Source organism: Mus caroli, chromosome X (assembly GCF_900094665.2).
Source record: "Mus caroli chromosome X, CAROLI_EIJ_v1.1, whole genome shotgun sequence".
Classification (NCBI taxonomy): Eukaryota; Metazoa; Chordata; class Mammalia; order Rodentia; family Muridae; genus Mus; species Mus caroli.
The window spans coordinates 80,218,592-80,233,436 of NC_034589.1; the positions used below are offsets into that span (position 1 = coordinate 80,218,592).

Here is a 14,845-nt window from a genome sequence, read left to right on the forward strand (position 1 = left end):
AAAGTGGTGGTGTGTAAGATGGCACTGGCCAAATAGATTCTTGGGGACAATTGGAAATGATCCTAATTGGTATATTGCTCTGTATTTACAAAGCAGGAAGTGGGAGCCATATTATTATTTCCGTTTGGAGGCTTTATACTTAGGTTTATTTTTAGAGCAATTTTTATCAATTCTTAGATTTGAATTTCTTCTCTGACCAGCACTTTCTTTTTGCTTGTTTTTCTAGTACAGCAAATGCCTCTTGTGCTTTTTCAGAATTCTAATTACTACAAGTTCTTATACATGCTGCACTAGGTGCTATGTACATTAATAGAAAAAATAATTTGAAATTATCCTCGAGGTTGAGAATTAAAGCTCTGTATCAGACTTTCCTGTATGATTGCAGCAAACTACTTTGGATTTCCATGCCTACGCCTGGTGTAGTTTTGCTCCAGGGTCTTGTATTTGCCTTCTTTTTATGTACACTACCACTGTAGCAACTATTATAATGGAAAATACTACTAATATATTTTCCTCGCTGGTCAGTTTTAGCTTAGAGACATATATAATTAAAAGCCTGCTCTATTTCAGAGTATATTTACAAGCCGAACAATCCAAGCATTAAATTATCTTTATTTACAGGGATGATTTCAAAACAAACCTTCACAGCTTCCTAGTAATAGATTATTCTAAGAGTCTATAAAATGAGCAGATTAAATATCCAAAAAATGAAGTGAAAACTCACAGGGGAATCTTTGGATCTGCCAACTGAGTTGACTAGTCATCTTTTTTGTTTTCACATGAACTGTGAACATATTTTACACTTGACCTAGACAACATTGCTCTCATGATTTACATTTGACTTAGACAATATGGTAAGACCTTTATCTCTCAAGGAAGGCTTCCAGTTCTCTGGTTGTTTGTTGTAGTGTGTTGTGATTATCTTACTACAATGTTTCTTTGTTTAAAAAAATACAAATTTGGGGCACATTTTCTATTGAAGCCTATATGTATACGAGAAACTCAAACATTTTTCTCTTCATGCCAAACAGAGTCATTGAATGCTGTTTATGCATTAGGCTAAACCAGAGGTCTCACCAATTTCTCCTGAAATTTGTGTTCATACCTTCCTTTATCGAAGTCCTTTCTATGTCAGGAGAGAAGTAGAAGAGACCTTGAATTTCATTCCAATAAAACAAAAAGCACAAGTCCAAACATGTTTTCAGAGCATTTTCTTTTTGGATAAGGAAGGTATAAAAATTTCCCAGATAATGAATAGATCAGATATAAAGTATGAAAAACACTAACCTTTCCAAAGATTCTGCCTGTCCAATGAAGCAAAGGTATGTTTGTCATTTTCCTACAGAGCTGCCATGCTCATCTCCCCCCTTGTTTTCCTGTCTGATTTGCAAGTACATTAGCCTTAATAAGAATTATTCTGGATACCATGATATCTGACTAAATTTAGTTATTCTTTTAAAATCATTGATAAGACTTTGAGTCATTCTATTTTCTCTATAAAATACTAGTGTAATACTGCTGTTAGGTTAGTAAAATATTTTAATACATGGAATTTTAAGAACTACCCAATGGCATAACTTCATTGGAGCTAAAATTATGGACTGCAAATGTACTAAGGAAACATAGTTTTCATTGTGCTCAAAGATACTAGTCAATGTCATAGATGTGTGTAAGCTATTTTCAGTTTTAAACACATAGTACTAAGACAACCTTGCAACTCTATCTAATATATGAACATTTATAAGTTAAGAAGGTATAATGCTATGTAGACACCCCCCCCATATCTTTTGTGTAATTTAAACTTCTTAGGGAAGTTTTTCTTTTATCTTTATGGGTTTTAAGAAAAGCAGAAATCATCTCTCAAATCTTGCTTTAAAATACTTGATGCTGTCTTCTATTTGGGAGCACCTACTTGTGCGTTATTCTTAGACTTGGAATAAAGTCATTCTAGGCCATGTATATAACGTAAGTGTGTGGTGGGGGTCTTTTTTCTCCAGTAACGGGTGGTATCTATGACTAATCACATTTTCTGCCTTATAGGCCTGCCTCGTCCCCCCAGCTTTCACACGATGATACTCATTCACGCATTGAACATTATGCTAGCAGGTATGAGACTAGTTGAATGCCAGGGAAATATTGATTGAAATAACTAACCAAGGAACCTAACCTATAATAAATTTAAACAAATATTTTCTTTCTTCCTCAATCTTTTCTGATCTCTACTAATCAACTTGCCCTCTAACGTGCATGCCATTCTACTGCATGGAGGTGTTGGACACCAACAACAGCATGGATGCAGACCAATCTTACTTAAACCCTGGCCTTTCAACATTTCTGGTAGCTTTGTTGCACTTGTATACTGAACACACTTGCTAAATTGCCTTATGAGTCCTCTAACTTCCTTAGAAAACTACTAGGCTAGATATATTAATCTGTGGAGAAGAGTACCCAAATAATATGAAAGCACTGGCCTTTGATTTCTGTTTATTTACATGATGTACTTGTAAAAGATAACAACTTTCTTAACTCTTGGACCTTTCTTACCAACTTCTTAGTATTTGAGAGGACTTTTATACCTAAACACTGAACTCCTAATTATATCTTGTGCTTGTTAAGTAAGTATATCCAACTTTTTTCTGGTTGTCGAAAGACTTTATGATTAAATTGGTGGCAGAACACATAGAAGACTTACTGTGAATCCATCTTTTATCAACATCCTGCTGACTGGACATGCTCATCAATTGTGGCAAGCATTAACTAGCTATATGCGTCTATTGTCAGTGAAAAGGTATTCATTGACTTAAAAGACAAGGGATAGTGGAAGGTGTGGTTTTGCTCTTAGGAAAGATTTTCTCAGTGAAAGGAAGATTGATCTGTAGGGGGAAAATCCCAAACAAAACACCAACAAAATATAGCTTCCCATAGTTTTTACATTAGAAAATCAAAACTATTAATTAGCTGCTTCAACTGGTTAAGACAACACACACATCCTTTCATTTGAAGGATTTCTTTCTCCTCTTGCCATGAGTTCTTTAGTTTTCAGGAATGTTCACTTAGGTCTTGAATAGATTCTAAGAAATCACATAAGTTTTAATGAGCTTTTACGTTTTTTATCAGGCTAGCAGAAATGGAAAACAGCAATGGATCTTATCTAAATGATAGCATCTCTCCTAATGAGAGCATGTAAGTATCGCATCTCTTTTTACAAAATGTTCCTGACGATGAATTGCTTTGAAGGATGTAGAGGTAGGACAGTACAGAATATAGGAATTAGCATCATATTCATTTGATCTTTCAAAGTCATTCATTGACTTTTTTCTTTAATTCTTAAAAACCTGGCACAGAATGAGCTCATATAAATGCAAGCATCAATCTAGAGTAGCAAAAAAACTTTTTACCTTATTTACATTTATTTAATATCATATGATTACAAATTACTAAGTCCAAATCACTTTGACCACACTAGAATAAAAAATAAGGTGATATTTGAAAGTAATAAGTAAATAGGATTTCCTCTATTCATGGGAATTGGAAATAAGATCTTCTTATATAATTGTTATACCCAAATACTGTTAGGTTGGCATTTTCCTTCATTAGATTGTGGTTTAGCATCATTATAGAAAGGCAGTCTTGTGAAGGGTTTGCAGACGAGGGAAGACAAATGCAGGTCTTAGTTTGTCAGTAGGATAAGCCAGCTTGGTCAGGCTGTACAAAGGAGATGCATTACTGTTACAAATGACCAAGAACCTACTTGGCACTAAAACAGAGACATCATCAACAGGTTTGGGCAGTGCTCATAGTACAAAACACAGAAGAATAGTACCATAATTTAAGTAAATGGTGACTAGGGAGAGGGAGAAGTGTGCTTAGCGAAGAAATAGAGGATCCACTAACTGAACAAATAACATGGAGAATAGAAATTAAGTCAAACTTCAATGATGCTTTCAATTTGATAAGCTGCAGTAAGATTGGTTTAACACCTTACTGTGCAGAATAGGTAAATGAAAGCACGGTAAAGTTATTCTATGTAGTTTTTGTGGGAACCCAGAGTCTTAACTCCAGTTAGAAAAAGAACCTTCCTAAGGATTAACTCAAAGGAAATTGTATGAAAGTCAGATTTCTATATAATTATTGAATACCATATGATCTAGAACATAGAGATCAATGTAAGGAGAGAGAAGTTAACACTCAGCCATTTACTTCAAACAGCTATCCTTTCCCCAATTAAAGCTGCGATGCTATTATGTAATCTTCCCACAGGAAGTAAGTAGCTAAAGAACCAACTCAATATAAAAGCTTCAATGATTTGCTTCTGCTCTCTCATTTTGATATTTGATGCTCTTAACTTTCATGTTAGTTCAGATTGTATCCATATGATAGTTTCTAGCAGGCATGGACTGTCAAAGAGACTAGGAAGAGAATCTTAAAATTATACCTTACAGTTAAATATGGGAAGTCCTAGCAATAAAATTTCAGAATTTGAGGATAATAAGTCACAATTGTTTTATTTTACAACAAAATTCAGCTTTAGCTCATTCTGAGGACATGCAATCCATTTTCACTCTGTTGTTTGGCAAAACACCATTATTTAGACCCAGTTTTGGTGGATTAGCTGATTTCATTTGAATGCTTTTAATAGCAATAATAATGGTAATATTCATTATTATCATTATTTTGTGATGATAAGGCTTTATCTCTGGGTCTTAATGCATGCTAGGCAAGTATTCACCCACTGAGATGTATCCCGGCCCTCCAATAATAAGTTAATTTATTGTATCTCCACCACTTGTCTGATTTAATAAACCCAACATGGATGCCTTAAGGACATTTTCCTAAGGACTTGATATTTTACAACAGAGATTTATGTGGATATGGCATGCTGTTCATGAAGGCACATGCCTGTAGTCTCAGAACTCAGGAGGCTGAAACAGAAGGACTGAGTTTGAGGCCAGCCTGGGCTATACAGAAATTCCCTCTTGAAAAATAAAATTAAATGGGTATGAAAAAGGGAGTATACAAGCATCTTCTTAATGAAACGTGAGCAGAAACAAAGAGCTCTACTCTCTCATTAAGAAGAAAATGAAGTTCCTAGAACTTGGAGGTAAAGTGGAGGTTTCAGAAACTTAGAGTACTTCAGCCTGAAAGCAATCCCTCCTGAGTGTTATTAGAAAATTCCCACTTTCCAGGAGACTGCAGCTGCCTCTCAGAATATGCTCCCCTAGCCCCAGTTAATGGTTTATGTTAGTGAGGAATGCATTGTTCTTGTCCTCTTTTAATCAGTCATCTTAATGTCTCCACACACTCCCCCCTTACTTTTTGTGTTTCTATCTAAACAATAATTAAAACAACCATTTATCCACAGGTTAATTATTGTTATCATCCACTTCTGATACTTATAAGTTAAAATTAGCTGACTGAAACAGCACTTTCCAGTTCTTGCCTTCCACTTAAGATAATATTTACTATTGTAAGAACTATGTGTCCCTCCTTCGTGCCCAGTCAGTATCAGTAGCATGGCTAATGAACAGATTATCTTGACAGGTTTAGTAGCAAAAGCACTAAATGGACATTTTTATATTTTAAATATTTATTACTTAACAACAGTCTAAGCTGTTCATATAGATTCTAAGTCTTTCTGTAATTCTATCTTTCATTTATCTGTGTAAATAGGCCAGTGAGTTCCATGTGGATTTTTTTGAAAATGAAGCACTTTAAATTATCCATCAATAGAATAGTAGACCACAACCTCCATAGTTACCTAAATGTCTTTAGAATAGGGGAACAATAGGTCTGACAAATTGTTGAGAGCAAAGAAATGTTTCCATTTTCAAATACACACCTGAGTCCCTGACCCAAGTACAAAATAAGGGGGGGTGGAAAAATCAAAACCTTTGATTTTATTTTCCAGAGATGATGAACATTTGTTAATCCAGCATTACTGCCAAAGTTTGAACCAGGACTCCCCCCTGAGCCAGCCTCGTAGTCCTGCCCAGATCTTGATTTCCTTAGAGAGTGAGGAAAGAGGGGAGCTAGAGAGAATCCTAGCAGATCTTGAGGAAGAAAACAGGTGAGTTGTCTTTGTAGCTTTGACCTCGGTATGCAGAGTGCACACACTTGCACATGGAGAAAAGCGCCAGGGCTCCTTCCTTCCTCATGTGATGTCTTAACTGTTTGATAAAATAATCTGTTCAGCTCCTTTTGCAGATTCACTTTTTTTTTTTTTTTTTTTGGTCCGAAGAAGAAAATGAGTGCCATATAGCATGATTAAGAACTCCTATTTTAGTTGTAAAGGGATTAATGTTAATGGGGGTACTGGGTTTGTTGCATGTGTTCCATAGGTTTTGATATGTATGTATTTGAGATTAGAATTTAAGAAAAAAGCAAGTAAATAAATTGATGATTATGTAAATTTAAATGCGTTTGGCCATATTACCAGAAATACTTAAGGAAATAGATTCATTATCTTGGTGATACTTAGGAGTATCCTCTTATTTCTCATCAACTACAGACAATGCTGCTTTTGTTCATCTTCATAGTAGATTAGGTAAGCGATTCCAGTTGTTAGACTCCAACTGTAAAAAGAAGTTCAATAAGAAAACATCAGAAACTGTTGGAAAGGAAAAGTCAAGAGATAATTCATGATGACTGTAGAACAGATAAATCCAAATGGCCAGGAATATTGTGTGGTATCAGGATAATACAAATCATTGCCCTTTTTGTTTTGTATTACATTTACTATATCACAGGTACCTTGGTTAGGGGATGTTTTCACACAATCACCTGTAATCACAGTGTGGCATTCTACAGACAGTGCTACTAGGCAAGTCTTTAAAGGCCTGACTACTCAAATACGTAGCTAAGTACTTTCATCTCTTTCAGTTAGCCCAAGGCAGCAAGAACACACCATGTTTGAGAACCAGTGTGCTAAGGGAGAATATCCCCTCAGCATGAAATACCAGACTGCCGTCCATGCAGTCCCTTCTGCTGTCACTACTAGCCTTTCAGCTCTTAATACTGCCGACCTTTGGCTATAGCTCTTTATCAAGTTGGCTTCCTGTTAGTTCCTTGCCCATTTTCCCAGTAAATCCTTTGCACTGTCTAGTTGTGTTATCTTTCCAGAACCACTGTATTCTTTCTTTATTGAATTTCTGGATCTTGAAAGATCACCCAGCTTCTCAGCAAGGCATTGAAACGTTCCACTGTTTTCTCTTTAACTTGCTTTGTCAACTTCACCCTTCTTCTGTATGACCATGCTGTTGCAGCCAGGATTTTACTTTGTGTTCACCTACTTTCTGGGTCATCTTCAAGCTGGCTCTCCGCCTTTATCACTTTCATCTTTGCTGAGAAAACTCCTTGACAGTCTGCTGTTTTACTGTCTGTACCTCCTTCAAATGTATTGTGGTCATTCCATGATAAACATTGTGTTTCTCTAGTTCTACCTACCACAGTAATACCATTTTACTGCCCAGAGCAGCATGTTTGGTGAAGTGTATATATATACACACATACATACATATATATGTATATATATATATGCAAATATAGCAAGGAGATCACATGATCACCTGCAAAGATAAATATTGTACATCTGGGGAGAGGAGATTAATGATAACTTTATTTTCTAAGCTATATTTATAAAAGTAGAAATCAAAACCATAATACCTATTCTTCTATTTTATTGGTAATAGTCACTAATAATAATAAGTAATAATACTTAATAGCCATTCATATTAAGTGTTTATCAAAATCAAATGGGAAGAAAATAGTCATTTTCCTTATAAATAAAATTGAATGTTGCTGAAGTGTAAGTACATTTTTAGTATACGATGTACCTTTTAGGTCATTAGTCAGGACCCATGTCTTGTTGGTGGGTAGCACATGTACCCTCCATGCCATGGAAACCAGGTCAATGAGTGTTGGAAAAGAATACTGATAATGCTCCTTTGTGTATCATTTTATGATTTTCAGGGCACTGTTTCTGGTACTGGGGACTGAATCCATGACCTCATGTATTCTAAGAACCTATTCTACACTGAGAAACACTACCAACTCCTCATTGTGAAAGCACTTTAATATATTTTAGATCATTTAATCTTTCTAAAAGCTGTACAAAGAAGTGTGCATCTCCTTTCTTTAGATGAGAAAGCACAGGCTGAGAGAGGTTCGAATAGCTTGCCCCAGATTTCACAGCCAGCAGTGGTAGAGATAAATTCATACCAGGTTTATTTTTTCACACTCAAAATAGCCAACTCTACCTTGGATCGGAGAATAAAGAGTCATTCTATGCAAATTTCATCTACACAGAAACAGGGTTTATTCCCCAGAATATGCCTTACCTTGAGAGAATGTTTGCAAAGAACAAATGTCCCTGAATAAACCAGTTCAACCACTTTGCCCTGAAATATATCCAGGCTTGTCACTGAAAATGGGATGGTTTGTTCTCTGAAAGAAAGATTATATAGCAGAGCTCCTTAGTGCTCCAAAATGAGACCTCTGCCATTATGTGAGTCTTTCTGGAGGTTATCTTGAAAAGGTCACAATAAGCCTTTTCTTCTACTACTTAGTTCTATTTTCACCTCCTACTGAAATCCTGAAGAAATGTCTCTCCAGAGCCCCCTCCTGGGAGCAGCCTGCCCCTGCCTCATTTTCTCTGTCTGTCCTCTGCTGTCTTGGAGTTTTTATGAAAGAGATTCAGGGCCATTCTGCTTCGATGAACTTTGAATTGGGTGTTGCTTTAAAAGCCTTTAATTTGTCATTTCCTTCCCTAAGAAAGCCTGGGAAATCACTGAGATGCCTTTTCTCTGTGCCTGCCAGCTTGGATATTTCCCAAGACAGAAGTAGGCTACAAAAATGACAAATATGAGACAAATTGAAGGAAAAAATGAGGAAGGATGTGTAAAATTAAGGTTGTAATAAATGCTTTGATACAGACTTTTAATATATATATGCCTATATTTAATGTATATCTATGGATATCTAATGTCCTTATTGTCCAAATGTGAATTATATGAAATTACAGTTAGCAAAAGAGAGCTGTTTGGAGACTATATGTTATTGAATTCTATTAATTATTCTTATTCACAATATTCCTGGTCCCATGTCCTGGGAAAACACAAGGTGACTATTGTAGACATGTCTCAGAGATGTCTTATCTATGACATTAAAATTCCTTTTCTCTCATTACTCATACATAGCTTTCAAAAAACATTTATTGAATAAATTAATGAATGAGTGACTTAAACTGGAGATAATTCTATCTTGGTTTTTAAATTAATGTGGTTTTTTAAACAGATATTTTAAACAAACCTAATTTCATATATGAAAATATTTAATTGAGCTTTTATTATTTTTAATCTGTTAACTTTTAAAAATACTTTCCCTTGCACTGATTAATAACAAGCATTGCTTCCAAATTGCAAGCTCTGAGTATCTCTTCCATCAGCACCCTCTGAGTCTTAGCTTTTCCATAAAGATAAGAATAAAGCTAAATCAGTCTCTGGAGTTTTCTGATAGGGTCTCTCAGAAGTTTAGGTCATTGGTAATATTAGTTAGCTTAACCCATCATTCATGTTTTGTGTTCATTTCTGTGTCATGTCTATCACTCAGTACCACAGATAATTGAGGTTTGTCTTTACTTGGCAGAAGCCAGCTGAGTTTTGAGAATTTGGTATATCCTGTGTCCCTAGCACTATCAACTCAAAGCTCCTAGTTTATCTCCTTTTCTGTGTACATTATAGCCTGCAGTCTCCTGACTTCAATCTATTCTTGGAAAATTCTAGCATGTTTTCTATATTAAGTGATACAGTCTTTGCCCTGAAATCCAAAGTATGTTCTTAACAATGAAAGAGTAGCCTTTATCAGAGACAAGAATTCCTTGCCATTTTACTATCTGCATAGTGAATTTGCTAGCTTGTTTCTAAGTCTTAAATGCAGGCAAATATGAGTTAGATAGACTATGAAGTCAAAAGGCAACTAGAATTGTTTCCTGTTCCAACAGTGTGGATTCAGTACATTTGTAGTACCCACTCAGTACCTTCTTGTGCCTTGGTTCTTGGGCAATCAAGCCTTTACAACTTTGATTTGTTTTTCTTTTGTTTCATTTCATTCTTCTAAGAATCACACAAGATCATAGTACAGTCAAAGAAATTTTAGATTGGTTTCTTATACTGCTGGAATGAACAAACTGGAAATCATTGGCTTGTTCATGTACCTTATAAGAAACTTAATGTCTTGATGTCCTGTCTTCATGCTATAGATCTTCAGAGGTTCAGGCATCTTTAGTCTATGTTTTTGTTTTGATCTGTATGTGAGTCCAGGGGTTGGGGGTGGGCAGCCAGAGATGAATAAGCCAGAGGACAAGGAACGATGACAAAATATATTTGTAAAAGCTACCTTGTGACCAGGTATGGTGGCATACACCTTTAGTCCCAACACGTAGGAGACAGAGACAGGTGATACCTGTGAGTTTGTGGCCAGCCCGGTCTTTAGAGTGAGTTCTAGGCCAGCCACTTTCTATATAGTGACAGTCATCTCAAAACAAGGCAAAGGAAGGGAGACAATGAGGAGGTCTGATAGACAAGGTCCTGGGAGAAAGAGTGGTGTCATATGAGTTTAGGCTTCCTTCCCTATGATAGTGTACTAGTTACTTTTTGTCAACCTGACACAAACATAGATGCATCTAGAAAGAGGGAATCTTAAATAAGAAAATGTCTCCAAAGGATTACCCTATAGAGAAGTCTGTGAGACACTGTCCTCCCGATCAATGATTAATTAGGGAGGGTCCAGCTCACTGTGGGTGGTACCACACCCCATTGCTGGTTGTCAGTGCTATAAGAAAGTAGGATAAGTAAGCCATGGAAAACAAGACATTAAGTAACACTCCTCCACAGCCTCTGCTTTAGTTCCTGACTCTAGGTTCCTACCCTGTTTGAGTTCCTGTTCTGACTTCCTTGCATGATAGACTGTGATGTGAAAGTATAAACAAGATAAACTCTCTCTTCGATAAGTTGCTTTTGGTCATGGAATGTTATCACAGCAATAGTATCCTATGATACACACAGAGCCATTCTGGAGTGTCAGCTAGGATTGTGGTCCTTAGATTTGCATTTAGGTCTATGTTTTGTGTGTGTGTTTGAGGTTTATGTGTATGCATCGAGAGTTCTCATAGCTTTGTTGTGGATGAATTTCAAAAGAACACGAGGAACTAGGAGAGCACATTTCTAGGCTACATGGGAGCTTATACAAGATGTGATTAAGGTCTTAAGTAGATAATACAGATGGGCAGACAGACACAATTTCAATGATATTTAAGGATAGGTAGAGCTAGTAGTTCATGGGATGGGTTAAACTGATATCAGAGATTGACAATTGACTTGATGGCTCAACAGCTCTGGGCAGTAAGGAAGATTCCCAAGTCTGGCAGGTCCACAGGCAAAAGATTTTTTTCTTTTTTTTGAAATCTGGGGTTGACAGATTTGTGAAAGTCCTGCTTCAGGGGCCACAGAGTTAGAAAATAACAAATGGAGTATAGCACCATTGAGTGTTGGTACTGGTGCCATTTTCTCATATAAATGCCAGCAGTCTATTAAAGAGAGTTGCTCTTAAAGTTCCTTTCCTCCTACTTTTTGTACATAGAATTCAATAAAAATGACTTTGCTAAAATACGTAAAATAATTCCAACTACAAATATATTTGTAAATATTTGCATATTTAAAACTCATCTTTAGAAGACACAGAAGAGGTGACTAAGGTTAAAAGGAACAAAATAGTTAATAATAATTCATAATAATAAAGATACATTTTACATATGCAAATATTTACAAATACATTTGTGTTTGGAATTATTTTACATTTTGCTATATATTGCAGAGTCTGTTCTTCTTTTCTTTGGAATCAACATTTATTACTATTAGTAGTAGTGTTTTTTACTTACTTTACGTCCTGCTTGTGGACCCCTTCTACAATCCTTTCTCCCTTCACCCCTGTCATTCTCCTCTGAGTGGATGGGGCCACTCTGAGTCTCTCCCCACCCTGGTACATCAAGTCTCTGCATGGCTAGGCAAATCCTCTCCCACTGAGGCCAGACAAGGCAGTCCAGCTAGAGGAACACATCCCAAAGACAGGCAACAGCTATTGAGATAAGCCCCCCCCCCCTTTTTTTTTTTGGTTTGGGACCCACATGAAGACCAAGCTGCACATCTGCTACATAGGGAGGCCAAGGTCCAGCCTATGTATGCTCTTTGGTTGGTGGTTCAGATTCTGAGAGCCCCAAGGATCCAAGTTAGTTGACTCTGTTGGTCTTCCTGTGGAGTTCCTATCTCCTTCAGGGCCCTCAGTCATCCCCACAACTCTTCCATAAGAGTTCTCAAGCTCCATTCACTGTTAGGCTGTGGGTATCTGCATCAGTCTGATTCCTTTTGATATGTTGGAAAAATGTACCAGCAGATGAGAAGAGGATGTGGGAATGAGAGCATTTTCTCAGAAGTGGTAGTAAAGAGAAGATGTTAAAGGGCAACAGGGTACAAGAGGAGGCCTGGCCTTGTATGGGAGAAAGATCACCCTTGTGTTCTTTCATAAATGTGGTAGGTGAAGAATTTAGGATAAGGAAAGAAGATGAGGGGAGCCTCACAGAGAGAACCATGTCCAGTTTCCACCACTGAAAACTAAAGACTGATTCTTACATTTGTTCAAGTTACCATTGTATCTGAGAAGGTTAATGAAAGTAGGCATTTATGTTGCTTGGCAACATAGACTACAAAACAGAGGACTACAGGACCTTTTTTGGAAAAAGGCAGCTAGTTTAACACTAATAAATCAAACATCCATGACCTTTTATGGCAAGGATGATGAAGAGATGAAGTCCAAACACTATCTCAAAAGCTGTGTTAGAATTGGATAAACCATCACAGCTTTATTTAGGCAGAGAGGAGATGTTCATGAATCAGAGGTGGAGGCCTCAAGAATCAGAGGCTGAGTTCTAACTCACACTACCATAATTAATATTCTTCAGTTTTTTGCAAGTTAATCGAAACCAGAGGGGACTAGTTTGGCCTGTCTATTTCATAGAAATAGATGAATAACCAAGAATTATCATTTAGTTTTCTTTTTCCTAATTAGCTCTTTTTAAATTGCTATTTGTAGTAAATGTATTCAATTTGCCTTACAGTGTGAAAATGGGCATTGTGTGTTCTTTAAAACTAAAGTTGTCACTACATTCCATGAACTTCAGTCTAAGAATCTGACGTCACTGAAATCAGAATAACAGTAAAATGGTTTTCTGATGCACTTAGAATCTTGGCATAGGAGATTGGAATGTCACAGAGATTGTTTCTCCGTACAGAAAAACTGAACTAACTCTCTGAGGATTAGAATATTCACATCTTTCAGCTACAGCTTCTATCTCTAAGACAGGCTAGGTAAAAGCTCACATTCTTACAATTCCTATTTCCTTTGCTAGATTTTTCTGTGATGACCCTCACCTACCCATTCTCCTTGTGGACTTCATTACTAGACCGTCCTGAGACAATAGAATAGATTATGATCTTGACTTTCCTCAGTTACTTCATAGTCCGAAGCATATAATTTCATTTAATTCCAAAGTTACTACCTGGATACTTAATGGGAGACTTCAAAGATGAATAATGCTTCTTTCTTAACCAATTGAAGCTCAACACTTAATAAAATAATCTTGAAATATGAACAATTAAAATCTAGAGTAATAGATGTTCTGGATGAGCAACTAGGTCAATGATGAATTTTGTCTGAGAGACTGAAGAGACCTCTGCAAAGGTAGGTAGTATAACACCAATGAGAGCAGTTTTCTAGGCTAAAGGAGGGAAAGGATGAATTTTCCTGACTGAGAGAACTACATTGCATACAATGAGAATGAGTGTAGTAGAATGCAAGGTAGAGACTACTTTATAAAGGACTCTATAAGTCATATTAAAAAGCTTGGCTTGTATTTTATATGCAGCTGAGCAGTGAAGACATGTTTTGTGTTGTTTTGTTTTTCCTTTTGGGGGTGGGGTAGTTACAAGCAGAGGGGTGCAGCCACAAAAACTGGCAGGACTCAATCGAAACAGTGCACAGGAGGATGGCCTGCCTTTGAATGGGAGCTGTGAGGAAGGTACTGCAAAGTCGGAAGATCACCTAAGGAATGAAGTCAGGGAAGACAATTCAAGGAAGAATTTAGGATGCCGAGTTTTTAATGTGCAAACAAAAAACAAGAATGCATAGAAGACAAACTTCTGTTTGCAAATGGGCAGGAGATAGGAAAAAATATACCTGGTCTAATAAATTCTTGTTATTCAATGACATTTATATAATTGTATTCATTTTCCAAAAGGGGGTATTTTTTATTAATTATTTTCTTTTATTACATTTCAAATTGTCCCCCTTCCTGGTCTCCCCTCCACAAACCCCCTACCCCACCTGCTCCCATTTGCCTCTAAGAGGGTACTCTCTCAGGCGGAGGAGGGATAAAAGAGAAGTATTTTTAAAAGTCCTAGCAATCAGATTCCTGTGGTATGAATGAGCGTACTGGGGTTGACCTTGTGTGAACTTCAGATTGCCTTGGAACCTCCCTATATCTGGGGAGGTAAGAAGGAACATTTTTACAATGTCTTAATATTAACTGGGATTTATTAAGGACACACTGTAATTTTCCTGGATTTTGATGACAGAAATGAATAGCTGTCCTTTGAATGCTTGCTATGAACAGGACTTGTTTTGTATTCATGTGTGAGTTTATTTAATCCTTCCAACCCTGTATCTAAAAGATTTGAACACTACCTACAGCTACCATATGGACTGATTCATACTCCAAGGGTTTGGAGCTCTTAACCAG

General features: G+C 36.7%; 1 protein-coding gene across 8 annotated transcripts in view; it reads left to right on the plus strand.

The window, feature by feature from the left end:
* Positions 1–14,845, plus strand: part of Dmd (dystrophin) — a 2,293,239-nt gene that overhangs the window by 2,234,807 nt on the left and 43,587 nt on the right. For all 8 annotated transcript variants that reach the window (XM_029473189.1, XM_021152893.1, XM_029473188.1 and 5 more), the window contains 3 exons: positions 2,041–2,106; positions 3,118–3,183; positions 5,909–6,067. In XM_029473189.1, coding sequence (XP_029329049.1) covers positions 2,041–2,106; positions 3,118–3,183; positions 5,909–6,067 — 291 coding nt within the window. The remainder of the gene's footprint in view (positions 1–2,040; positions 2,107–3,117; positions 3,184–5,908; positions 6,068–14,845) is intronic.